Source organism: Kwoniella botswanensis, chromosome 1, assembly GCF_036426115.1.
Source record: "Kwoniella botswanensis chromosome 1, complete sequence".
NCBI lineage: Eukaryota > Fungi > Basidiomycota > Tremellomycetes > Tremellales > Cryptococcaceae > Kwoniella > Kwoniella botswanensis.
The window spans coordinates 13,214,518-13,239,205 of NC_088599.1; the positions used below are offsets into that span (position 1 = coordinate 13,214,518).

At 46.8% G+C, this 24,688-nt stretch overlaps 13 protein-coding genes across 13 annotated transcripts; 9 read left to right on the top strand and 4 right to left on the bottom strand.

The window, feature by feature from the left end:
• Positions 1 to 391: 391 nt before the first annotated feature.
• L199_004985 (uncharacterized protein) lies at positions 392 to 2,589 on the top strand (the record flags this gene model as incomplete). Its single annotated transcript, XM_064890700.1, has 9 exons — positions 392 to 407; positions 545 to 674; positions 777 to 815; positions 957 to 1,004; positions 1,056 to 1,089; positions 1,144 to 1,282; positions 1,352 to 1,600; positions 1,680 to 1,979; positions 2,042 to 2,589. The coding sequence occupies 9 exons, from the start codon at positions 392 to 394 to the stop codon at positions 2,587 to 2,589; spliced, it is 1,503 nt and encodes a 500-aa protein (XP_064746772.1).
• Positions 2,590 to 2,973: 384 nt separating this feature from the next.
• Positions 2,974 to 6,671, top strand: L199_004986 (uncharacterized protein; the record flags this gene model as incomplete). The annotated part of the gene is made up of 8 exons (XM_064890701.1): positions 2,974 to 3,009; positions 3,077 to 3,187; positions 3,254 to 3,931; positions 4,030 to 4,410; positions 4,485 to 5,018; positions 5,131 to 5,538; positions 5,678 to 6,232; positions 6,372 to 6,671. 8 exons carry the CDS (start codon positions 2,974 to 2,976, stop codon positions 6,669 to 6,671), a joined length of 3,003 nt encoding a protein of 1,000 aa, XP_064746773.1.
• Positions 6,672 to 7,237: 566 nt separating this feature from the next.
• L199_004987 (uncharacterized protein) lies at positions 7,238 to 7,744 on the top strand (the record flags this gene model as incomplete). Its single annotated transcript, XM_064890702.1, has 4 exons — positions 7,238 to 7,267; positions 7,338 to 7,550; positions 7,620 to 7,636; positions 7,681 to 7,744. The coding sequence occupies 4 exons, from the start codon at positions 7,238 to 7,240 to the stop codon at positions 7,742 to 7,744; spliced, it is 324 nt and encodes a 107-aa protein (XP_064746774.1).
• A 404-nt stretch (positions 7,745 to 8,148) lies between these two features.
• Positions 8,149 to 8,928, bottom strand: L199_004988 (uncharacterized protein; the record flags this gene model as incomplete). The annotated part of the gene is made up of 2 exons (XM_064890703.1): positions 8,149 to 8,760; positions 8,908 to 8,928. The coding sequence occupies 2 exons, from the start codon at positions 8,926 to 8,928 to the stop codon at positions 8,149 to 8,151; spliced, it is 633 nt and encodes a 210-aa protein (XP_064746775.1).
• Positions 8,929 to 8,996: 68 nt separating this feature from the next.
• On the bottom strand, positions 8,997 to 9,853 carry L199_004989 (uncharacterized protein; the record flags this gene model as incomplete). Its single annotated transcript, XM_064890704.1, has 3 exons — positions 8,997 to 9,092; positions 9,173 to 9,667; positions 9,755 to 9,853. The coding sequence occupies 3 exons, from the start codon at positions 9,851 to 9,853 to the stop codon at positions 8,997 to 8,999; spliced, it is 690 nt and encodes a 229-aa protein (XP_064746776.1).
• Positions 9,854 to 10,342: 489 nt separating this feature from the next.
• Positions 10,343 to 11,633, top strand: L199_004990 (uncharacterized protein; the record flags this gene model as incomplete). Its single annotated transcript, XM_064890705.1, has 4 exons — positions 10,343 to 10,450; positions 10,536 to 11,075; positions 11,176 to 11,343; positions 11,427 to 11,633. The coding sequence occupies 4 exons, from the start codon at positions 10,343 to 10,345 to the stop codon at positions 11,631 to 11,633; spliced, it is 1,023 nt and encodes a 340-aa protein (XP_064746777.1).
• A 292-nt stretch (positions 11,634 to 11,925) lies between these two features.
• L199_004991 (uncharacterized protein) lies at positions 11,926 to 12,980 on the top strand (the record flags this gene model as incomplete). Its single annotated transcript, XM_064890706.1, has 4 exons — positions 11,926 to 12,105; positions 12,184 to 12,417; positions 12,488 to 12,814; positions 12,903 to 12,980. The coding sequence occupies 4 exons, from the start codon at positions 11,926 to 11,928 to the stop codon at positions 12,978 to 12,980; spliced, it is 819 nt and encodes a 272-aa protein (XP_064746778.1).
• Positions 12,981 to 13,043: 63 nt separating this feature from the next.
• Positions 13,044 to 13,760, top strand: L199_004992 (uncharacterized protein; the record flags this gene model as incomplete). Its single annotated transcript, XM_064890707.1, has 2 exons — positions 13,044 to 13,252; positions 13,349 to 13,760. The coding sequence occupies 2 exons, from the start codon at positions 13,044 to 13,046 to the stop codon at positions 13,758 to 13,760; spliced, it is 621 nt and encodes a 206-aa protein (XP_064746779.1).
• A 509-nt stretch (positions 13,761 to 14,269) lies between these two features.
• Positions 14,270 to 16,594, bottom strand: L199_004993 (uncharacterized protein; the record flags this gene model as incomplete). Its single annotated transcript, XM_064890708.1, has 11 exons — positions 14,270 to 14,486; positions 14,585 to 14,673; positions 14,758 to 15,161; positions 15,243 to 15,437; positions 15,501 to 15,708; positions 15,764 to 15,786; positions 15,862 to 15,990; positions 16,050 to 16,154; positions 16,208 to 16,390; positions 16,454 to 16,493; positions 16,553 to 16,594. The coding sequence occupies 11 exons, from the start codon at positions 16,592 to 16,594 to the stop codon at positions 14,270 to 14,272; spliced, it is 1,635 nt and encodes a 544-aa protein (XP_064746780.1).
• Positions 16,595 to 18,283: 1,689 nt separating this feature from the next.
• Positions 18,284 to 19,861, top strand: L199_004994 (uncharacterized protein; the record flags this gene model as incomplete). Its single annotated transcript, XM_064890709.1, has 7 exons — positions 18,284 to 18,445; positions 18,513 to 18,591; positions 18,654 to 19,014; positions 19,067 to 19,238; positions 19,319 to 19,414; positions 19,472 to 19,703; positions 19,755 to 19,861. 7 exons carry the CDS (start codon positions 18,284 to 18,286, stop codon positions 19,859 to 19,861), a joined length of 1,209 nt encoding a protein of 402 aa, XP_064746781.1.
• A 23-nt stretch (positions 19,862 to 19,884) lies between these two features.
• Positions 19,885 to 20,136, top strand: L199_004995 (uncharacterized protein; the record flags this gene model as incomplete). Its single annotated transcript, XM_064890710.1, has 1 exon — positions 19,885 to 20,136. The coding sequence occupies one exon, from the start codon at positions 19,885 to 19,887 to the stop codon at positions 20,134 to 20,136; it is 252 nt and encodes an 83-aa protein (XP_064746782.1).
• A 704-nt stretch (positions 20,137 to 20,840) lies between these two features.
• Positions 20,841 to 22,359, top strand: L199_004996 (uncharacterized protein; the record flags this gene model as incomplete). Its single annotated transcript, XM_064890711.1, has 9 exons — positions 20,841 to 21,066; positions 21,125 to 21,205; positions 21,270 to 21,320; positions 21,368 to 21,513; positions 21,570 to 21,671; positions 21,728 to 21,758; positions 21,813 to 21,947; positions 21,997 to 22,056; positions 22,112 to 22,359. 9 exons carry the CDS (start codon positions 20,841 to 20,843, stop codon positions 22,357 to 22,359), a joined length of 1,080 nt encoding a protein of 359 aa, XP_064746783.1.
• A 104-nt stretch (positions 22,360 to 22,463) lies between these two features.
• Positions 22,464 to 24,314, bottom strand: L199_004997 (uncharacterized protein; the record flags this gene model as incomplete). Its single annotated transcript, XM_064890712.1, has 8 exons — positions 22,464 to 22,834; positions 22,899 to 22,998; positions 23,062 to 23,255; positions 23,315 to 23,418; positions 23,481 to 23,643; positions 23,700 to 23,972; positions 24,024 to 24,123; positions 24,186 to 24,314. The coding sequence occupies 8 exons, from the start codon at positions 24,312 to 24,314 to the stop codon at positions 22,464 to 22,466; spliced, it is 1,434 nt and encodes a 477-aa protein (XP_064746784.1).
• Between the last annotated feature and the right edge of the window lie 374 nt (positions 24,315 to 24,688).

A 24,688-nucleotide genomic window follows, 5' to 3' on the forward strand; every position in this document is an offset into this window, starting at 1 on the left:
AATCTCGTCGAGAATAGGATCCAAGGTGTATGGAACAACGAGTAGAAGGTTACACATCACTTGGCATGGACATGGAGGGTGGAGGAGTATCAGCAGTACGACGGTGATATTCGGGGTTTAAGGGTGGGTGCATCCCACGTGGACACGTGTGGCGGTCATCCATCAGTTACGCCAAGTCTGGGCTTCCAGTGACATGTCATCACCGTCGCGTAGATAGTTAGTTACAGTTATAGTCGCTGACTACTTTATCATCCAAAGGTCGATTTGTCCACTTTGCACAGCATAGAAAGCCGCTACAAGCATCCATTCCGACGAAGCAGTTCGAGTCAGCTCTAGCTTCCTTGTTCCTCTACTTGGTCCACAACAAAAAAAAAATCAAACCAACATCAACATGGACTACATCGAGAGTACGTCCCTGTCAATCCCTTTCATCAACTACTCATTTCAACATACACCCTCATGCTGTTTACCATCGTCCTTCCCCTTCACCTCCTCCTATTACCTATATCACCTATACTCACGCGATGATGACTCTGTACCGTAGAACTCGCAAAAGAGGCTCAGAACCTCACCATGTACGATGTCAAGTCGTACTACAATCAGGCCAAGAATATGGTACTGAACGTTTCGGAAATGGAAGCGAAAGTGAGGGAAGCAACGAACGATGATCCATGGTGAGTCGGATTGCACCTGCTACATCAATTCTGTCAGATAGCATAAATCTCGGATCTAGACGGAGACTTCAACTGATATGCGTATGGTGATTGCGAATGCAGGGGTGCTAGTTCAACGTTGATGCAGCAGATTGCTGATGGGTGAGCATCTTTCATACCATTGTCCCCTGGCCGATTGGTGATGAAAGCTGACACGCATCACTTTGTTTACAGAACACACAACTTGTAAATCAGCTTGTCTACACCTTCCTCGGACCTCATTAGCTGATATTTCGATCGTAGTGCCCAATTCAACGAGATTATGCCCACTATCTATTCTAGGTTCATGGAGTAAGCTATGTCCGCCTATCGTTATTGGAATCCTGCTGATAACGTGAACAGGAAAGAAGCCCGAGAATGGAGACAGATTTACAAGGTCAGCTCACTTCTGTGTACCGCTGTCAAAGTAGCTGACGGGTTCTGTGTTCAGGCTTTAACCCTCCTCGAGTTCTTGGTCAAGAACGGTTCAGAGCGAGTCGTCGACGATGCTAGAGCTCACGTATCTACCATTAAGATGTTGAGAAGTTTTCATTACATAGATGAGAAAGGTAAAGATCAAGGTATAAATGGTGAGCTTCCCCTTCATCTATTCCATCTGGCAGGCTGGAATGTAGCTTATATGAAGATGTAATGTACAGTACGAAATAGAGCATCGGAAATCGCATCGTTGTTAGGTGACGTAGATAAGATACGAAGTGAGAGGAGAAAAGCCAAAGCGAATAAGAACAAGTATCAGGGTGGTGGTAACGATGGAGGAATGAGCTTTGTCACCTCGAGTGGAAGTAGGTATGGTGGATTTGGAAGTGATAGTTTAGGTGGGGGTGGAGGAGGCGGAGGAGGTGCCGGGGGTTCGAGATATGGTAGAAATGATTATGATGCTGGTGATGGTGAGTCCCAATTGGGTCAGAATGTTATGTGGGATACATTACACTTCAGGCTGATCACCTCTTCCATGAGCGTCCTTAGAATACCGATCGTCCTCGCGTACCTTCCGAGATACATCCGCCAAGACAGAATACGACGAATATGAAGGAGCCGATGATTTCGATGATCAACCTCCCCGTCGTACCGCTCCTTCATCTAGCCGAGCAACCAGCGGTGCAAGTCACAGAGCTCCTCCTAAACCGGTAGCCAAGGAAGAGAAACCTGTTGAAAAGCCTAAGGAAGTCAACTTGTTTGATTTTGACGATGACGAACCTGCTACATCGGCTCCTGCTGCCGCTCCGGCACCTCCTGCAGCAGCAGCCCCTTCTTTCGGTGGCGATGGTGAGCTATTCGCTGCAGATTGTTGATCGCTCTATTCTGACCCAACAATCTCAATTGCGCAGACGATTTTGATGACTTCCAACAAGCTCCTTCATCTTCCGCTCCAGCCCCAGCACCTGCGTCGACTGGAAACGCCAACGCCAACCTGTTCAACCTTCTCAACTCCAACAAATCATCTGCCCCTGCGCCTCAACCTCAAGCTCAAGCTCAGGCTTTGTCGTTTGGTCAAGCTCCTCCACCAGGATACAATTTCTCTTCCCCACCCATCGCTCAAGCTCAAGCACCTTCCTTCGCATCTCGACCTTCCTACTCATCTGCGTCTAGTCAGGTGACTGCTCCTCCCGTCACTTCACCAGCAGCCAAACCAAGTGGAGCATCCACCTTCGATGATCTGTTCACCTCATCCTTGACTTCTATGGGTGGACAAAGTACGAACAAGCAAGCGGGTGGTCAAAAGACAATCAAGGATTTGGAAAAGGAGAAGACGATGAATTCTCTTTGGGGCTCGTCTTCTACGAATCAAGGACAAGGTGGATCACAAGCTAAGAACCAACAAGCTCAGGCTGCTCAGAACTTGAGTGGTGGAGGGTTTGATGATTTGCTTTTGTAAGTTGGATACCAAACACGGTGCTTTCGTCATCGTCTGGGACCGACGACGAAGGATACCCAATGAGTTTTTTTTTGCTTTTGATTTATTATGATGGTAATTATACGAGCAATACAGTTATACAGTACATACCCATCTACAAATTATGATTGATTCTATGCATGTGGAATAGCGACTTTATGCATACTGCAGCATTCGAGAAGATTGCCTAGAACACGATACGAAAAGCCACGTCATGCTAACACGTCACATTTCGGCGATCACCGCTTGTCAACAGATTTCTCAAGACGCACCTCAAAATATTTCGGATTACATTTCAATCTCGAGGATCATCAATTGGACCTTGATTCCCCTACATTGTTGACCACACAACACACTCAAGTCGCCATGGTCAGATCGTATATGCGCCATGGGCCAACACAGGTGAGCTGTCCCACTCAAAACGTGCTGCATAGGGCAAAGCAGCTGATTGATCTAACACGAATATTAGGCTTTTGGTATCGTCAATTCCCCGACTGCCAATTCAGCTTACGATGGACGATTAGCCTATGTAGCTGGGTGGGAAGATGTATTAGTATGGGATGTCAAGCGTGGTGAGATGGTACGTTTCTTCTCTCTCTTACATATTCCTAGGACTAGGTATGGGACAGCTGAACCATGATGATAGGTATCGATGTGGCATTCACCTTCTCACACATCACCCGTAACATACATTTCACCTCCGTCTTCCCCTTCTTCATCTAGCTCTTCCTCTTCATCCGATACTCCTCAGACCTTCGCCGTATCTTATCACGACGGATCCATCAGACTCTGGTCCTTCAACTCGGCAAATCCCGAAATCGAGGCATCCGAAATCGTGACGTTCAACGGACATAAGAAATCTATAAGTCATATGAGCTGGGATGTTTCCGGTAGTAAATTAGCATCGGGAGGAGTAGAGGGTGAGATAGTGTTGTGGGACGTGATAGGTGAAATCGGATTATTCAAATTGAAGTCTCACAGAGGGGCAATAACAGGATTGAAATTCATCCCACACCCTAAATCAAACAAATCGACTCATCCTGGTTTCTTGGTCAGTACGGCGAAGGATACGTATATGAAATTGTGGGATTTGGAAACTCAGCATTGTATACAGACGATCGTGGTCGGTCGATCAGAAGTTACTAGCCTGGAACTAAAGGAATACGATGATTACTTACCGACCGGACAAGGAGAGGAAGAAGATGGAGAGAGGATCAGGGGAAGATGGATTGTGGTAACTGGATCAGGGGATGGGGAAAGTAAAGTGTGGAGCTTGGAGAATGAGAAATTGGATAATGGGTTGAAAGAGGGCGAAAATGGTGAAGTGAGTGATTGTTTATTCATCACATTCTCATCTTATGTTCCGCTCTATCTGATCCTGAGTTGACGAATCGAATGAATTGATATCGAGTGGATTTGCAGCTACCTACACTCATCCAGCCACTATGTACCCTTCCCCTGCCATCTTCATCGCACGCAATCACCCAAATCGACTTCCACCCCACACTACCCCTCCTCCTGCTTCATACCAACGATAAAACCATCGTAGTCCTTCGTATACGGTCTGAAGAGGAAGTGAACGCCAAGAGAGCAAGAAGGAAGAAGAGGGATAAAGAGAAGAGCAAGAAAAAGGGCAAACAGCAGGTAGAAGAGGAAGAGGAGGAACAGCTGAATGACGGTGTAGCAGCTGATGTCAAATGGGAGGAAAGGGTCACGAGCTGGTGCGTGATCAGGGCGAATTCGAAAGTCAAGAGCTTCGCTATGGCCAGGGAACAGGTCGATAGTGCCAAAGGTGGTGTTCAGGTGAGCATACGGTTATACGAGAAAGCCTGAAGGATATACGGGTGACAAATGCTCATATTGCCATCACAATATAGCTACTCGTCGCACTGGCCAACAATTCCATTGAATCCTACACTATCCCTTCACCTAGCACATCATCCAAGAAGTCCTCCAAACTGCCCGACGGATCTCCACCTGAACCCACCAAAACTCACGTCGTGGACTTACCAGGCCACCGTAATGACATTCGATCTATATCCATATCATCCGACGACCAGGTGATCGCAAGTTGTTCAAATGGAACATTGAAGATATGGAATGCCAGGACAACCCAATGCATACGTACGATCGAATGTGGTTATTCGATCTGTTCGACTTTCCTACCTGGTGATAGACATCTGGTGATCGGTACCAAAAGTGGTGATCTGTTGTTATTTGATATAGCCTCTTCGACTTTGTTAGAATCGTACAAAGCGCACAGTGGGTCGATATTTGGGATAGATGTCAGACCGGATGGGAGAGGGTTGGTCACTGGTAGTGAAGATAAGGATGTGAAATTCTGGGATTTCGAGTTGAAAGAGAAAGGTGAGGGAGAGAAGGTGGTGGATAGACTGGGTAGGGAGACTATCGTGAGTTTGACCATCTATGATCATTCACCTTTAATTGTGGGACCCCAGCGGTTCATACCTGTTCATATCCCCTTTTGATGCCCAAGCTAACTGTATACTATCCTCACAACAGTACAAAACCAAGCAACTCGCTTTGGTCCACGTCCGTACCCTCAAAATGACCGATGACATTCTCTCCTGTAAATATTCACCCGATGGAAGATTCTTGGCTGTATCTCTACTAGACTCAACAGTCAAGATATTCTTTTCAGACACATTAAAATTCTTCTTATCGTTATATGGACATAAATTACCGGTCTTATCCTTGGACATATCGCAAGATTCCAAGTTGATCATAACCTGCTCGGCAGATAAAAACATCAAAATTTGGGGTATGGATTTCGGTGATTGTCATAAGAGCTTGTTCGCACACGATGATTCGATCATGCAAGTTCAGTTTGAGAAAGGTCAGGAGAGGAATAGTCATTATTTCTGGTCGGTAGGGAAAGACGGATTGTTGAAATACTGGGATGGAGACAAGGTGAGTGCGGGCGCAGGTCACTTCTTTATCATTCAATTCGAATGGAATGCGATTGCAAACAAGCCCGGTCGATACCCATAACACGAGGTTGTTCGATTCAAGGGAGATTGCTGATTCTCGAAATTTTATCTTGTTCCAGTTCGAGCTCATACAGAAACTCGAAGGACATCACGGAGAAATATGGGCATTGGCTACCTCGCATAACGGTCAATTCGTCGTTACTGGATCTCACGATAAATCAATCCGTATATGGGAGAAGACTGACGAACCTTTATTCCTGGAAGAAGAAAGAGAGAGGGAAATTGAACAGATGTACGATACGAATATCCTAGATAACCTCAATCGTGAACCCGATCTGGATGGCGGAGAGGGAGCTGAAACGGTGGAAGGAGTAACGAAGCAAACTAGTGAAACGTTGATGTCAGGAGAGAAGATAATTGAAGCTTTGGAAATCGCCGATGCTGATCGAGAAGCGACTCGAACATGGGAAGAGGAAAATGCCAAGTCGCAAGTTGATTTACCGAGACCATCGAGAAATGCCGAACTCGTAGCATACGGTGATTTGGATCCGGACGAATATGTCTTGAAGGTCATACAGAAGATACCGACGGCGAATATGGAGGATGCACTGTTGGTCTTGCCTTTTAGATATGTGATTAGCTTGTTGGGTTATCTCGACGAGTGGGCTTTGAAGGTGGGTTAACACTCTTTTTCTTTTCATGTTGGTTTCCTCTGTGCTTCGCTATGTTCCGATCAATGTTGTATGGTTTACGGTTTACGATTCACAACAAACAGCGAAAGGTACAAACGCTGATTTTCTATATACTATCTAGGGTCAACAAACCGTGTTGATCTCTCGAATCCTATTCTTCCTTATGCGAACGCATTCCAACCAAATCATTTCTAACAAAATCATGCGCACACCTCTACTCACACTTCGTAATCACCTTAGAGAATCTCTTGAGAAACAGAGGAATGTGATGGGATATAATTTAGCTGCGTTGAAGTTCTTAAAATCGTCTTGGGAGCAGGAAAGGACGGCTGGGCTGTATGAACAGGAAGGTATGGATGACGAAGCTGTGAGGAAGAGGATCGAGGAGGGTAGAGGGAAGAGGAAGAGAGTGGTTGTCTGAGCTTAGAAGTGTGGGTGCTGTATACCTTGCATGCATAATACTAATCATGACGTACGGTACAGTATATTTTTGTGAATATTTCCGTGCCAGATCATATTCATAGGTTTTTGTTTTTCCTATCACTGAATCATACTTGTAGTCCTGAGCGACGATCATTTTACTTTTCAAGTCAAGAGAAGGAGGGCGATCATTGAACATCCCTTACAAGAAATCACCTCTTGGCCTAGACTAGGCAAGCAGCACCTGATCATCATCTGCATGTTACAGGACAGCGCTCGATTTCCAGGTAACAAATCATCACACTCACATTCATGGTACGCCCGAAACCTCCGGTACAAGATATCTGAAGTCCGATCCAGCCTTGGTGTTGGAGAAGGCCGAGACGTTATTCCTTACGACAGAGGAAGAAGTGGTACCAGTGACCGGTGAAGTCTTCAAGACACCAATGTGGGTGGTTTTTTCTCATCCTCTTCGAGCTCAACTCCGCTCATCATGACTCTACCGGTGTGAGACCAACCCTTCAGCATCATCAAACAACGCGTACACCTTTCCAAAGGTCTCCGGCGATGTCTCTCCCCGCCGGGAAACAACCTCGAGTAAGTCGATCGGATCTTTCCGTCGAACAGTCACAGTGGGTGTCAGTACTGATCATCATCCTTGATCTAGACGGACGATTCTGACCTATCATCCTCCACCAAGCGCCAAAGACCCGAGCAACGGCAATACCAAGACAGCAGTAGCGATCATTGCGAACAACGGGAAGTTGGTATAGAACAGGCTCAATCGATCCTAGCCAACGAGCCGTACCGCTTCGTACACAAGAGATCTATCATCACGCGAAAGGACGTCAAAGCATTCTTGAGGAGTCTACCCGACAAGGTGAGCCTAAGTTGAATTTATTATACAACGTATTCACGAATTGAAGTGTTCTTTTTCCACATTGCTTAGGGACCGGAAAGAAGGACGTGGCACTCGTCCATAGACGTTAACACGAGGTGATCGATGATAGGCTGAGGAATATGGGTTTAGATCCAAAGGGGTGGCACGACCACCCACCTAAGACTCATCAATGAGGCAAGAAGGGATGGAAGGGATCATCTGTTTGAGGCGAGCGGTCATGTAGCGAAATGTGCTTCCAGATCTGGACTCTAGTTATGTGCTTACCGATTTGGACTCCAGCTACTATTCAAACCGCTCTCGTACGCACAATCTGCTTAGAAACATCTGTGCACACTCGAATGCATGGATATGAAAGATATTGTGGAAAGAAACAGTTTCCCTCTCTCGATCCCACCACATGATAGCCTAGACCATATCGAATGAAGGACCATGCATCTGCGCCGAAGTGCAATTAGTCCTGTAAATTGAAACACCTTAGTCAAGGATGAGCTGTCAGCACTCGACAAACACCGCTCGTGCTGTGCAACAGCTTGCACTTACCTCAACTCACATCTTACTCTTCAGAGCAGATATCCATTCATGTGATGTCTACGCCTACTCCCGAGAATTCCTCCCCCTCATCAAGATCGGCAAGGTCATCTTCCCTTTCTTGTCCACCTCCATATTCACTCACAATCTCGGGTTTAACCTCGACTTCACTTTCAGCTCCTGCAGTCGACCGAGCGGATGGATGAGCGGATGAGATCATATCGATGGTCATTCTAGCGATACCTGAATCTGGTGAGACCGGTTGTGGACGTTGAATGCCGGTGGAAGTGTTCGAGGCAGAATCTGGGGTTAGTCCGACTGATCGGAGACTTGAGCTGATGTTGTGTAGGGGATCGGATGGCATCGTCGAGGCATCACCTTGTTTGTCTTGGTAATCATGTTCAGTCTTCACCCTGGTGAGCTCATCTTGGTTTCGATAATCTGTGGTTCCATCCACTGTGACTCTGGTACCGATATCACCTGGCTCTCTTCCTTGTCCTCCTCCTTCCTGATCACCATCACTATCATCCGAAATACAAATCACCTCCACTTGACCCTTCTTCGTGTTCCAAGTACTAGTATCGATACCCAGTTTCCGAAGTCTGGCCATGATCTGTTCTCGTTGCGGTTGCCAAGTCCCTTGCCAATCTCGCCATGGTCTCTAGAAGGCAAAAGAATAAGATAATATCAGCATTCCAGTGTCTCCCAGGGTAGTGCACAATATTGTGAAGTTGAAGTTGTTGTTAGGCGATGAATGACTCCTTATGTAGGTATAGTAATGGTTCGAGTAAAAATCCGGTATACTCACCTTCTTTTTGAGAGCGTCCATGCAGAACCTCCTCACATCACCTCTATATATCTCCTGTTGAGTCTTTGCCCAATTAGCAATTTCGATCACTAGTATATTGAAGATCTCTTTCTTCCTATATGTTTCTCAGGTTCGAGTAATCCTCGGATATTGGTATACTCTTTCGAGTCTTTGATCCATACTTTCTGTTGACCGACACATTATCAAGTGGAAGTCTGATCAGTGCTTAATCTCTCGGTATGCACAGTAACGACCATATACTCACAAGTGGTCCGTACGATATCATCTCGAGGAGTGGGTTGACCTTGACCTTCTTCGATGTCGAGCTCTCACCATTACCCGTATCTTCCGCTTCCTCTTCTCTAAATCGCTTTCGATTGGTCATCGGACTCGATGACTGAGTAGGTGAATTAGGATTTTTGTGTTCACCCACGATTGCTGCTTGTTGAGATGGGAACCCAGGCGATGATGCAGGAGTGACCGATGGCTGGGGGCGTAGACTGGATACAGGAGTGGGAGGAATGTTGGATTCGATAGATGATGAGGGAATGATCTGATAATTCTCCTCTTCCACCAACCTATTTTGTTTGCAGCATTCTGATATCCAAGTCGATGCCAGAACGAACTGCCAATGGACCACCTGGTTTAGCACCCTTATCTCCTCATCGTCTTTAGGTGTGAGAGACGGTGAGCCGTCATCTCGATTGAAGATGATATGATGAGCGTTTTGTGGATTGTCAATGATCCGACCACCCTTGTTCTGCGCAAAAGCACAAGTAAGCGAATATAAAAAAAAAATAAAACAAAAAGATCTTCGACACAAGAAAAATCCAGAGGAGAGACTCACCTCGATCACCATCCTAGTCATGATACTCTCTTGAATGAGGAAGAAGGTCATGGGGAAATCGCCATCAGCGAACAACTTGGAAGGTTTTACGGCCGTCATTCTGGTGGTGTGTTGGCGTTAGGGGACGCAGCACTTGGACGACAGATACTTGATGGAGGTGATCTGAAAGGTGATGATGAATGTTGAGATGGAATATAACTCGGGCACGAAGACAAGGGATCATCGTTTCAGTCTGATCTTCATCGAGGATGTAAGCTGATCATGTCAGTGCCCAATCACATCGCTCATCCATCACCATCATTGAGCACTGACCACCTCCGAAAGATATTACCCTGAGACTCTCCCCGAGCACGGTCCACGTTGATCAATCATCAGCCCGATACAGGAGGGGGGTGAGGAAGAGGAAGAGGGGAACGATAGGCATGTGATGTGAGAAGAGGGCTGCACCGGGCTCAGAGGAAAACAATAACACTTCATCTTGTCCTCGACTTACAGACTATACTCACTCTACACTACTTAGTTTCAACTTGGGCTGCTCGTCATCTCTCACTCCTTGATACGCAACACACGCGCATCTAACAACGCAAGATGACCATCAATCAGAATTCACCTCCAAAAGGTGTTTTCTCCGGTACAAGGCGACCTCTAGTATTTTACATATGTGGACGAGGTGAAGGTATACGATATGTGATCGAGGTGAGTCCATTCTCTTCTCCATCCCTTCTACTCACCCTGACGATCTTTGTCATCGTGCTGGGGTGGGATACTCGATCATTCTTAGTCAAACGGAGGAGCAATCACCACTTCAATACCAGCAGCACAAATCGTTATATTCAACCGAGACATCACCCCTGAGATCTTGTGGCCGATTTCAGTGGAGGAAAGGAAAGTCTTTGAAGTTGTTCAACAATTAGGGAAAGTCCAACCTGTCTTATCTTCCCTTTGGATATATCAATCTTGTAGAGAAGAGAAGTGGCTGGAAAGATCAGGATATGCCATTCAGATTGGTGTCTATCCGATTACACCACCGTCAACAATCGCAACCGGCACGACCGCCATCCCACCGGTATTCGCAGAATCTCGGCCCATTTCACCTGCCAGTGTTACCGTACCCAATATCCCATCAACACCTAGTCAGCATCAACCACTTGTCCTGTCCAGACCATCCCGAGTATCTACACAACCTGCACCTCAAGCTCAAGCGCAACTGGCTGTTGTTCCAAAAGCACATCCTCCTGCTCTACCACAGCCGGTCAGGAGAGAAAGACAGACCAACAACAGCATATCATCAACACTTGGCGGCACCTGTCCATCCCAGCAAGTAAGTCCAAGTGAATACAGCATATGCTGGAGGCACATTTCACGAACCTCTCCAATGCAATCTCGGCGGCTGATAACGTGCCTCGTAATTCTCAACATAGACCGTTGCCCCTCGAATCATCCGACCGCTTTCGGGAACTGCATCCCACGTGATCACAACAGAACAAGCGCAGTGGATCTTGGCCGAAGAATTATATCGATTTGCTCACAAGAGGAAACAAGTGTCGGAGAATGATCTGAAAGTATTTTTGAAGGACTTGGAATCTAAGGTATGTAACACGCACCACAACCTTGACTACTTGTAAATTAAGCTTCCTTGAAATGGCTGACACTGCTTTTTGGCTTTGTGCAGCGAAAGGAAAGATATTGGCAGAAGTTTTATGCGAGACATCACGACAGAATAGATACTATGCTAACGGAGAAAGGTCTAAATCCCAAAGGATGGCATAATTATCCAGCTAAGGCGGTGAAGGATAAGGTATCAGGATCAGGGATGAAAGGTTGGGCTTGGGTGGTGGAGCCTGTAGATCCGATCGTTCAACCACTATCCCAACCGTAATCCAGTCTCTCTGTCATTGGAAGACAGCTTGGTATGTTGTCATAGGATGTCGTCCCGCTGTTTGTGTATGGCATATATATACATACATGATGTGTGTATGCACATTCCTTTATGTCAACACCGATAGCATCGGACAAAGGGATTACAAGGTTTGATATTTTAAAACGGAAGGTGATATTTTTGCGTTGGATTGACATACTGCATCTTCCGCAATCAGAACCCATAGTGTTTTCACTCCTCGATTGCTTTCTGGATGTAAAGTATAAATTTGACGTTCTGGTCATCTGTTACAATGGATTTGAACAACGTCTTCACTCCCGAATCCGAAGAGCGTCTCAAGAGATTGATGGTGGAAAGACAAGTACCTGGATGTTCAATCGCACTGGTCCGCCGTGATAGCAATGCAAACACTTGGGAAGAGTTGATTAGGACTTATGGTACTGCAAGGGATGATCAGCCAGTTTCTTCGAAAGTCAGTGTCTCAACCTCTGATGATCCAATGCGGCAGATGTATAATCTCTGATGGATAGTCTGTATGTCCATACCGCAGACGAGATTCCCCATAGCCTCCCACACCAAGCTTTTCACCGTTTTAGCTTTGTCCAAGCTACTGGAGGAGAACGATTTCACCTTCGAAACTAGAATCAAGGATATTGTACCTGAGTTCAAGCTTGTAGATAAAGTAGCAGAGACGAGACTGAGTGTAGCGGACGTCTGTGCTCATGTCAGCGGTGTACCAGGATATAATCTTGGTTATAGAAAAGGCCAAACGAAGTTTGAAATTGTGAGTAAGGTTTACACCTGACTGTCCGTACCTAGCTAGTAGCACAGAACCTGACAAGCTTGCACCGCAGTTCAAGCTGTTTAAGGACCTAGCTCCCTCAACGGAATTTCGAGGCGGTAAATCTCATCAGTACAGTAATATGGGGTACGATCTACTCGGATACATAATCGAGCACCTCTCCAAGGACACTTACAGAGATCATATCCGGAAAAACATCCTGGGACCCCTTGGCATGAAGACTGCAGGTTTCTCGCCTGATGAGAATACAGCAAAGGGGTACAGATGTGATATTGAGGAATACTCTGCGCAAGGGTCACTGAGCGAGGTGGATATGGATGTGTTGGGAGATGAAAGCTGGGACAGCTCTGGTGGTTTGATTGTAAGTGCGGAGGATATGGCGAGCATCGTTTAGTCCATATGCGATAATCCTATCTAATCAAAATATTATGGGAAGACTAATGTCTTTTCTGCGATGCTGTAACCAGGTACGATGGATGGAAGCTTTCCCTATTCTACCAGGTTACACATTTGCCACCACACCTCGATCCTTCGATCCGAGCTGAGGAGAGAGATGGAATTACCCTTACTCCTCTTCTGTCCCCACCTATGAAGCAGGCCTTTACCAGATGACTTATAATGGTATCAGTATTCAAGAACATTGGGGATCACTCTGCGGGTATAGAGCTTTGACACTTTGGATCGAAGATGTTCAGCTGGGGCTGAGCGTGATGACGAATGGAGCGGCAGGGGAAGACGTGGTGAACTTGATTAAGATGATGGTTCTTGAGGAGTATACCGAGGGAAAGAAAGTGGGATTGGACGATTGGGTAAGAAGGTTCGTTGTTTTCAATAGTTTTAAACTCGCAGCATCTACCAACGCTTGTAGCGATTGTCCCCGCTATCGCTGGATGACTGACGTGCTATTTTGCAGGATCGAGCTCGAAAGAGCAGCGAAAACCGCTCGGATCTGCTCTGACTACCCTGCTATATCTTCCACCTATCCAGAATCACCCATCTCTGGGACGTTCGCATGTCCCGGCTTCCCGGTTTTGAAGCTCGACGAGACCAACTTCATGAATGTCCGACCGAGATGCGTGACTTTACCATTCCGACCTCAACTGTATGGCAACCTCAGACCTATCTTATGCAACATGGGGAATGGTAGGTATGAAGGGTGCTTTGAGCTCACCATGGCAGTCGATGGAAGAAAAAGTTTTGGGTTACCTTTCCATCTTCAAGTGGAAGAAGGAGGAAAAGACCAGTTTAAGGTATTTGGACTGTCGGGTGTGGGCTATGGAGTGGATGGAGAAGAATGTCCTGCTATTTTTGTACGGTTTAGATAGATTCTATTTAGCGACCTGCAGTGTATTATACAGCATTAGCATTGTAGTAGAGTGCGTCGATCGATAGGGGCTTAGTCCAATTGAAAACTTATGGGAGAGATATCATCAACGGATATGCAAAAATGATATGGTGTGCCGAAGTTGCTTTAACCTGTGTTTTATGTGTTTGTTAACACTTGTGACTCGAAAGATCAGCTACGTGGCCGGGACCTGGTCTACCAATTGGAAGTAAACCAGCAATTTGATGTTGACGTAGCTAACATGCCGTCGCTTCCGCCATATATACTCATACTCTAGCAAGCGCCGTAACTTCATTCATATAAGATTGACTTAATTATACATGTACATAAAGCTGTAGTCCAAAATCGCAGACGAAAAAAGACAGTCAGATAAGAGAATGTCATTTATACCACTTGCAGAGTGATATTGCAAAGTATGTGAGTATAGATTCCCTTCCCAAAGAGCCAGAGAATCGATGCACCCGCACAGGCCTACTCCGAGGAGAGGGCCTAAACTGTCGCATGTTCGAAATAATCATCCTTTGATTTCCCTTCGTGAGGAGTGCCACTTTGAGTAGGAAGACTGAAGTCCAGGGGAGGAATACCATCAGGAGGGTATACTTTCTTCTGTCGCCATTGTGAGTGTTTACTCGGACCACTGAATAGGACGTCCATAGCCTCGATAGGGATACCTTTGGTGTCGGGAATCCAAATGAAAGTGAAGAGACTATGGTGGGTGGCAACGAGTGGACATCAGTGAACCTAGGCGAGGTAACCGACCGTCCAGGATTGCTGCATCAAAGGAGTATTCAAGCTGTTACTCACACAGTAGCGGCGCAAACACCTGCAAAGAAGATGAACACTCCCCAATTCATTTTTAAAAGCATCTTCGGGAAGGCTTGAGTTGCAGCGAACTAAAAAAACGACAGACGACTTAGCTGATGAAAAAAAAAATGATGATGGCTCATTACGTTTAAGTGTATTCATAGCAAACTCACCGACGATAACCACTGGCAGCATCCCGCCCAAGCACCAGCCAACGATCTCAGTCGAACGGGGAAGATCTCAGCAGATACCACCCAAGGTAGACCATTACCTCCGAAAGACCACACCAGACCGTAAATCATGATGAATGCAGTAGCGGCATTACCGCCCTTTTTAGTTGATTCCGATAAGGTGGTGGATGTACCAGGATGGCCGACCTTGATGTACGTTCCAAGATAGATCAGGCACAGACCACATAATCCAGCAGAAAGCATCCATGGCTTTCGTCTTCCGAACCTGTCGATACCCCAGATGAAGAAGATGATGGAGCCACCGGCTTTAAACAAACCGTAGATACCAGTCCAGAGGGTGACGTCGGTGAGACCAATGGCTTTAAAGATACTTGGGGAATAGTAATCTGGTAGATATAAGGATCAGTTACAATACGTCCGACAAGAGAGACTTTGGCTAGGCTGAGCCAAGGGATGCGACCACTAACTTATCGTTATAGCACCTGAAAAGTTCTGCAAAAACATCATACCCATAACCAACACAAATCGATGCCGGATGGACGAGACTTTCAGTTCCCTCAGACAACCCATGAAATAACCTTTGATACCCTTTCCTTCGCCTCCGGCGACTTTGTTTTCCTCTTCTATTCGGGCATGAATCATAGCAAGCTCCTCTTGGATGTCTATGCAAGGTTTGTTCTCGTTAAGCCTACCACTAGAAACAAGGTTAGGGGACAATCACTCACATTGGTGATCTCCGGGTATCATCCTCAACCATTCTAAATTCCTGATCGCTTCCTCTTCTCTCCCTCGCTTGATGAGAAGCATGGGCGACTCCTTGAAGAACACACAGCCAATAGCGAATAATCCACCCGGGATAAGTTGGACTGCAAGCGGAATTCGGTAAGATTTACTAGACTGCAAATCGATGGTGTGGGTGACTCCATAATTGATCTGCGAAAGTCATCAGCTGCGAACGTCAACCCACAAGAGCAGTTATGGTACCCACCCAGAATCCAACCAGATTACCGACTAAAGATAGCATAAGAGGAAGCTCGATCAGAATCTTCAATGTTTCCGAGGCGATCAATAGATCGCATCACTCACCCTGATAGGCAATCTCGAAAAGACCTGTCAACACACCTCTAATCGGTGGTGGAGACAACTCGGCAAGGAAAGACGGAACCACTGCGGTGATGATACCGACTCCCAGACCAGTGAGCACTCGACCAGCATCTGGAATGCATTCACGTCAGCTTCTGGCTAGATCGAAGTTTCAATATCAGGAGTCTTACAGATCATAGATAATTGATGAGTTGCAGCTGTCATGACGATTGCACCGATATTGAAGATCGCAGCAGATACCTGTAAAGCTGGACGACGCCCCCAAGCTTCCATCACTACAACATATCTCAGCTTTGTTTCCCTCTTCTCGAGGTTTGATGGCACTCACTAGGCCACGCAAAGACGGCGCCGAAGAAGCAAGCCGCGGTGAAAGAACTAGTAAGATTGGCCGAGTTGTCGGTCTTCTCTGATGCGGTCATCTTATCAATCCCAAATGCAGCTGTGAAACCGGGTCGGGTGATAGTTGTTCCAATAAAAGCCGCATCGTAACCAAATGTGAGAGCTCCAAAAGCTAGAAAAAGAAGAGCATTTAAGCCCGAATCGGGTAGATGGGATTCGTGAGAGCTATACATACCGATACAGCAACCCATAAGATACACCCGCCAATTGTAAACCTGAAGACGCAATCAGCTTCTGATTCTTGTGTGGAGGGAACATGTCAACGTTTACGTACAGCGGATGGTGTCGGTCGATCTTCGATAACCTTGAACCCCATTTTGCAGTCTATCAAATTTTTCTCTAATTCGATTCGTAATATTGGGTAATATCTTGTTGCTATGACGAACCTGTCGAAAGAGCAGTCCAAGATCTTTTTCCGAAGGTGACTATTTATGTCTATCGATAGACAGATGGTGAAATGTTGAGCATTGAAGACTGAATTTGATGGTGACCGGATAATAATCGGTATTTCCCGATTCTTGGCATATGTACGGTATGACTGCTAAACACACTTGAGTGCATGTTCAACGTCAAGCAGTACCCAGTGAGAGCGGAGTGGTGGGTGGGGTGAGTGGAGTATCCACTTGAAGAAGGGATCTGTGTAACATGAAAGCCAGGGAAGGGAAAGAAGCCGGAAGACTCGGAGGTAAAACGCTAAAGAACAATAAGGAAAGAGCGGAGTTGATCAGCTGACGACGGCGTACCGAATTTATGCCTCTTCTTTCCTGCGAGGCACGCTGGTTTCCAATCAACTCACTCTCAGCGCATCCTCTTCCCTGAGAGCCCTCTCGCCAGGGGCGGTAATCATTCAGTGAGTCTAATCAATCGAAATCGGTACATCCCGGGTCTCAGCCGTTTCTGGCTCTGAGAATAGGCTTTCGTGCGATACTATTCTGGTTGATCCTGGCGAATGATTCTTGTAGAGATGCTCCTAACAACCCAGTTCGATGGTTTCGGTCGGTCATCTACCGATGGGTCTATTGCATTGTCACTTTGAATCTGCTGTTCGAATTTTCTAGATCGGAAGATCCGATCTCGTATCCGACAACGATACCATTGGGGCCAGCAGCTGGGGGAGTTGTTCGGAATCATTGATCTTTATATGATGTTCTCATGGACTCGAACGCGAGGTATGAATGCTAGTGCTCATAATCTGGTCAATGTTATCAACATGGGCCGGCCGGGGAGATGGATGATAAGACCAATGACGTCTATGATATTCGGCGCAGTTCATGTGGGTCTTGTTTGCGGTTCTGCGTGCTGATACACGCAACATGCAATTGATCTAAGCACTTGAGGTATTGTTGGAGTGAATTGGTTGTATTGACCACACACGCAGATGGTCGACAGTTTGGCCATTCTCGCATGTGGTTCATGATGGATTTTCACGAACTCCTCTGGAATAACGGCAGAAAAAGTTTGAAGGTGGCTCATCAACTACGAATACGTTGCTGTGAAAGGCTTTGGTTGTGGTACGCAAGTTCATCTGATCAGGACGTTAACATGCGTCGCGCTAGTATCAGGTAAGGCACCCTCTGGCTTCGACGTCAGTATGGGCCTACTGTCATCGGATCTACTCACCAATACAATCTGGGATGCCTGTTCGAAAAGTGTTGGGCCAACGCGCCTAACATTCACCATTTCACAGAGTCATGAACAACACCAGTGTTGGTCGTCGTGAGATCGAGTGAGGACCTCTTAGCACCTACAACCTCTTCAGTGTCGCTCAACTCCAACCAAATGCGTCACATGGGTGTGAGAGCTCACGTGGACCCCGCGAAACGCTACATGAATAAGCGACGGGTAGTTAGGATGGTGGATCGCACACCGGAAATAACCGATAACGGATCAAACACCTTGCAAACAGCTTGCAGTCACTGGTATATGAACACATCTCATGTCATATCATCATGTTGATGGTCTCGTCTCGTTACTACCAGCGTACACCTTATTGACTTGACAGATAATGGTACTCCCCATAGACAACCCCACCAAATCCTTCTGGATAGAAGGTGCAGAATCTCCATTGAGAAACCACCGTTCCACCGCAGATCTACCAAAGCAGACCGATGTCTTGATCATTGGTAGTGGTTATACCGGTGCAACTTTTGCTTACTGGCTGCAGAAAGTACGTAGACGCATACCACTTCTGTCAAACATACTCATGGGGTGTCTCATGGGTGTCTGGAATGTAGTTCGCAAGCAATGGTGCTTCGCCTGATATGGTAATGCTGGAAGCGAGGGACGTGTGCGGCGGTGCTACAGGTCGAAATGGTAAGTCTGTCCTTGTTCAAAACCGAGCATCGATATCTTAAGCTGTCTCTCACACATACCAGGTGGTCAGCTACGTCCTCATTTTTACTCTCGATACCGGAATTGGTCCACTCGATTCGGGGCGGACGGAGCGCTCAAAGTCATCCAACATGAAGCAGCCCATTTGAAGGCTTTCGACAAGTTATTGAAAGGTGAAGGGATTGCCAAGAAGGTCTGCTTCAAGCTAGGCGAGACCTTCGATGCTGCGATGTCTGAAGAAGCTTGGGATAGACTGAAGGGTGAATATGAGTTGATGAAGGAGGATCACGGAGAGAATGGTCCAATCATAGGCGAATGTCGGTTGATAGAGGATCCAAAGGAGGCTGAAGAGTTCACCCAAATGAAAGGCTGTATTGGTGCAGTAGTACATCCAAGTGGTCAAGTGTGAGAGTGTCTTGCACACGCTTCCAGAAGCCCTTGCTGATGGATACCGTAGTTGGCCGTACAAATTCGTGCACGCTTTACTGGAGATACTCCTTGGTACCGAAAAACTCAACCTTCAATCGCATACCCCTGCTCTGGGAGTGTCGGCCAGAGACGCGGATGGTTATATAACCGTGATGACTCCCCGAGGAGATATCAAGGCGAAGACAGTAGTCCACGCAACGGTGAGTGAAGAGGACGCAGAATCCAGCTGATGACCTTGTAGAATCGATGGGCCGGTCATCTTTTAGACGAATTCCAAAAGCTCATTCATGGGGGCAGGGGTACAATAGCAGCTATCAAAGCGCCAGAAGGCTTCATCAAGAATACTGGGGCTCAGCACTGGGACGCGGTCATAAATGTGAGTGTGGATCTGGCCGAAGCTGGGGGAACGAGTGCTGATGTATTTGCTTCGCAGAATTACCATCTACAACTACCTCCCCCATACAACACCATCATCATCGGTGGAGCTAAGCCATTGACAGTTCATGATCCGTGGCAATACATCAACAATGATAAAGAAGATGAGCAATTCAGAGGTGTTCCAGAATTCTATGCTGGCTGGCCCAAGAGAGATATTGTCGGATGGCAGGGCAATGATCCCGCGGACCTAGAGAAGAAAGTTGAGGATGGTGGTGTATGGTCAGGTGGTGAGTCGACATGATCCCCGATCTAGGACTTTCACTCACTTCGCGCTCTAGTGTACTCTTCAAGTATCGACTCATTTCCGTTCGTTGGTCCTGTACCACGACGTGGAGGTCATTTCGTAGCAGCGGGGTTCGCAGGTCACGGTGAGCTCTCATCTTGACTAGACGAAGCTGAGCTTCAGGTATGCCTCGGATTCTCGGATCGACCGCCCACCTGGCGCCTCTTGTCTTGAAGGAACTTGGAATTGATTACAACACTCCTGAAGCTGCTGCAGTCTTTCCTCCTCTGCCTGACCCTTTCTACGCAACCGAGCAGAGGATCGACTCACTTCAATCGGTGGATGCCATAAAAAAGTTCCAAGACGACGTGAATGATAATCTCGCCAGCTCAAAAAAGCCTTTCGCAGCTCCTTACCCACAGATTGTTACCGATTAGATGACCTCTCCTGATTGTAGCCCAAAATACATGCGGTCTACTTGAAAATATGATAATGCATATTTCACATGTCCAAATGGGTCAAAACCCTTCAATCCGTAACCTGCTGGCATAAAGCCTGCGATTTGCTCGAGCTATCACATATCGATGAACACCTTGAAGACTTTACGTTGTATACATTTGCAGTAGGTAATTTACTTGTCACTACAGAAGAAAAAAATCATCTTCCGACTCCGTCATGAGCTAGGAACAGCGTGTTTCGAATACTGCTCGTTTTTCGCATTTTTCCAGAATCAGAATTACCATTTCAGCATATTGTAGTTTCGATCTATTTCTATCGCTAACGATATCAGTTCGAGACGTTTTGTGAGCCAATATCATTGAGTTAAGTGCAGCTCGGCAGGGGAACACGTGCTATGTTCAGTGGTGTCTAGCGACGGTTGTTTGTGGCGTGGATGTCGGCTGTACGACTATACACATGCAAAGCTAGAGATAACGCATGACCAATTCCTATAAATACATGCTGAATTCATTCCGGCGTCACGCTAAACTTGTTTGCGTGAGAAAGCTTTACATACCTTATCGGTCAAATCCCGGGTAATCAACAAGTCCGAAGTAAAAGTGACTTCGACAGTGACTAACTTGACTAAAGCAGTAGATTTTCACCTGCGTTTCCTCCACCCGCCTTTACATCAGTGATCACCATGTCGGAAACATATGAGAACGCTGTGATCACCGTGGAGCTCAGCGATAGCAAGCTGGAGGAGGTCAAGAAGGCTTATCAGAATGTGTACTACCATCCTGATGAACAAGTACCTGAGGATCACCTCAAAGTAGCCGATATATGGTACGCGAACTGGTCGGGATTTCCACCATGCGTTGCAGCTCTGAGTCAGATCCCTAGAGTAAAAATCCTGCAGCTGTCATCCGGTGAGTTCAGCCATCATAGAAATGGTACCATGCTTAAGCACAAATCGTTCTGTTATAGCTGGCGCAAACAATGCTTTACAATCTGCTATCATGTCCAGCGATGAAGCTAGGAAGCAGATCAAAGTGTGTTCTTCCTCAGGTGCGTCTCATTTTACTTACATGTACAGGCAAAGCTGAAGCTCGTCTTCATCGGTGATCTCTAGGCATGCACGTTTTATCTATTCCCCAATACATCGTTGGGAACGTGATTAATTGTGGGTCGTTTGTGATCACCTTGAGAACTCGACTGAAGCTTGCACAGTGTATATGAAGCTGCATATACAACTACACATCGCTAGAAGCAAAAGTACCTGGCCAGCTAGGGACCAGGTGGTCGAACGATGCGGTGTCAGTGGTGAAGCCTTCCCTGGGAATAGATCTTTGTCCGGCAAGACCGTGGGCCTTTTGGTGAGTGCAGCGTTCTGGCTCTCGAATGTTCAGTAATTGATAGTCGGACCCGACAGGGGTATGGTCATATCGCTCGGGAAACCGCTAGATTATTCAAAGCGTTCAACTGTAAGATCGTTGCGGCCAACTCGAAAGGAGATAGACGTGCAGAGGAAGGGGTGAGTGATCACTTGATGGAGCGTCTCTCAGCAGCTTAGGCAAGCATCGTTGGTAGTATCGTATGCCTGGAACAGGGGATGCCGATGGTCAGTAATTTGATTCAAGACTCTGTGCAACTTGGCTGATAAGGGTCTCCTCAGGCTCGATCCCTGAGCAGTTCTATTCCACCAGCGACGAGCAGTCTTTCCAAGAATTCCTTGGTCGATGTGATATCTTGGTAGCCAGTCTCCCTTCGACCCCGCAAACTACCAATATGTTGAAGCAGAAGCATTTGGGTATGTCCAGCTGGTCATTATATATATGCTCATACTGACATAAGTATAGAATCCCTTCCTCATGGCTCGGTTTTCGTGAATGTGGGACGAGGAGATCTAGTCAAGTCTGGTGAGTGCCAGCATAAGCCTGCATCATGTATAAACTGCTAATTGTAACGGTACAGAGGACATTTTAGGAGCACTAGACACTCCAAGGGGCCTGTGGGGTGCTGTGCTGGACGTGACCGATCCTGAACCTCTGACCGAAGGTCATCCTCTTTATACACACTCCAACGTCATCGTCACTCCGCATACCAGTGGAAGTGTGGAAGGATACTTCGATGTGGGCGCTGATATACTCATCGCTCAAGCTGCCATGTTAAGAGAGAACAGAGAAGCTTTGAATGTGGTGGATCCAGCCAAGGGATATTAGACACATAGATAGTAGACGGAATGTTTCAGCCAACTTCGTTGCGATTACATGCACAAAATACAAATGTGATACCAATTTCAGGACAAACAATCTCTCATTCCCCATCACAAGTTCCATGCCTTAGCTAAAGCTCGACCCATTCTTCGACATCCTTCTTCCATCTCCTCCGGCGGAGGTAGGGAGAAACTGATTCTGACAAAAATTCGCTTGGCTTCCTCTTCTTTTGTCCAGGTGGTGATGGATGGAGCTTTGAAGAATTCTGAAGGTGCCATCAGGACTTTCTCGTCGATCATGGACTTGAACACCTTCTTCGAAATTGCTTCGGGATCCTCAGCCGGGAAAGAGGGGTGGGATTCGATCTTTAGTCGAACCCATAAGAACATGCCGCCACTGGGTGCGGGTAGTTCGATGGTTTCAGCGGGGACATGTTTCTTCAGAAGGTCGATCATCATTAGGCACCTTTTGGCGTAGATATCTGGATGATGGAATGTGTTTCAGTGGTGCTTTGAAGCTACCGAGAGAAAGAGCGAGGGACCTACCAGATATATAAGGGATATATTTCTTCTCAAACCCATCGTGAGAGCCCCAAGCCCTTAGTATAGCAGCTATGGCGGCAATGGAAAATCCTGATGGGCATTGCTGTTGAGTTTATGCTTGTTAGATGGACCACAGCGAAGTGTTAATGAGGAGAACATCACTCACTGTCGCACTCTCCCTAGTGTTCATGATTTTTTCCACTAGGGTACTGTGTCCGGTGATCCACCCTAATCTACTTCCTGGAGCAACGATCTTCGAAAAACTGTCTACTCTTATCACCCTGCCATCGGTGTCCAAAGAAAGGAAACTGGGTACAATGGGGCTGTCTGCTCCATTGGGTCTTATCTGCAGGAAACAGTCTTTGCGGCGGGAATTAGCAACAGGGGATCTTTCCCAGATCGCAAGGGAGCGAGCTTACAAGGATCGTCCTCGCAGATCAACACATCCCATTTCCGACATACGGCGTAGATCTCTCGCTTCCGGTGAGCTGGTATGGTGACACCAGCTGGGTTGGAGCAAGTGCTGTTGGCGGATCAGCAAAAGCTTCATCGGAAAGATTAAGCTTAGGAGAAAGGGCGACTCACGGGACCAGCACCAGCATCTTCGGTCTAGGTCCTTCTCTCTCTTTTTCGTCCCAGTTTGTCAAAATCTCATCCAAAGCTTCTGGGACCAAACCTTCCGCGTCGAGGGGTACACCTAGGCAGTTGATGCCCAGCGTTGCCGCAGGGCTGAGAAGACCAGGATACGCTGAAGCTCAGTCAGCAGGGTGTGCAAATTCAAATGTTGAGGACCCTGTCACGTACCAAATTCCTCGACAAGCATATAATCCCCCCTATCAAAACAGGCCCTCATGACCGCATCTACACCATCGGTGTTACCGGCAGTGCAAAGATTCACCCAGTTATTGTATGGCGGTGAGTGTACGCGTTGAATGTGTTCCTTGATCCAGCCTAATAAGTGAGGAGTACCGTAGGTCGCAGAGTATTGCAATTCCCCAGAAAGATCGGGGAAAAGGTGATCACCTTTCATAGGATCGCTATATGGTGCAAGAGGTAGCATATCCTCAGGTGACCGACCTGCAGCTTGTTCAGTTACCCTCCTTATCGTCGCAAATGGACTCCACTCACTCTCGTGCCCGGGTATGAATACTGATTTTCCCGCGAAGGGTACTGATAAAGTCATTCCATTCACTGGCCAAGTCGAAGGATGAGGGATACCAACTCCGAACTGACGATTATCTATGGGGTCAGTATTCCGAATGATATCCGCTGCTCGAATTACAAGCTCACACTGATCATGCCAGGTATCTCAAAATATGGCCTCAATTCCTTTAGCTGCGACCTCTTCCTCCCAGTTGACTCCTTGCTGAAGTACTTGGTGAAGTCGATGGTAACCGGTGCGGGATCTATGGACGGCATGGTGTGGTAAGGATATGATCAGGTCTCCAGACAAGGTTCCAGATATCGAAAAGGAGAATGCGTAGTGACAGCAAACGGTCAAGACGTATATCAGACCCTCTTATCCCTCTTATCGCACATACTTCTACTGAAGATATTTAAACAGATCCCGGCAGCCCCAAAGTCCCATCGAGTCATCTCGCTTATTTGCTCGAATCCCAATGGTTAATTATAGGGTTACGGCAGACTCAACCGACGGTAAAAGCACACCGGATTTGACCGAGAGTGGGTGTGGAATTCCAGATGACATGTGAGCAGCGACGCTGCTTTCGGATTTCTATCACTTCGCTTCTCCCTGAGTCCTTGAACATCTAACTGTGGGGTTCATCTGGACC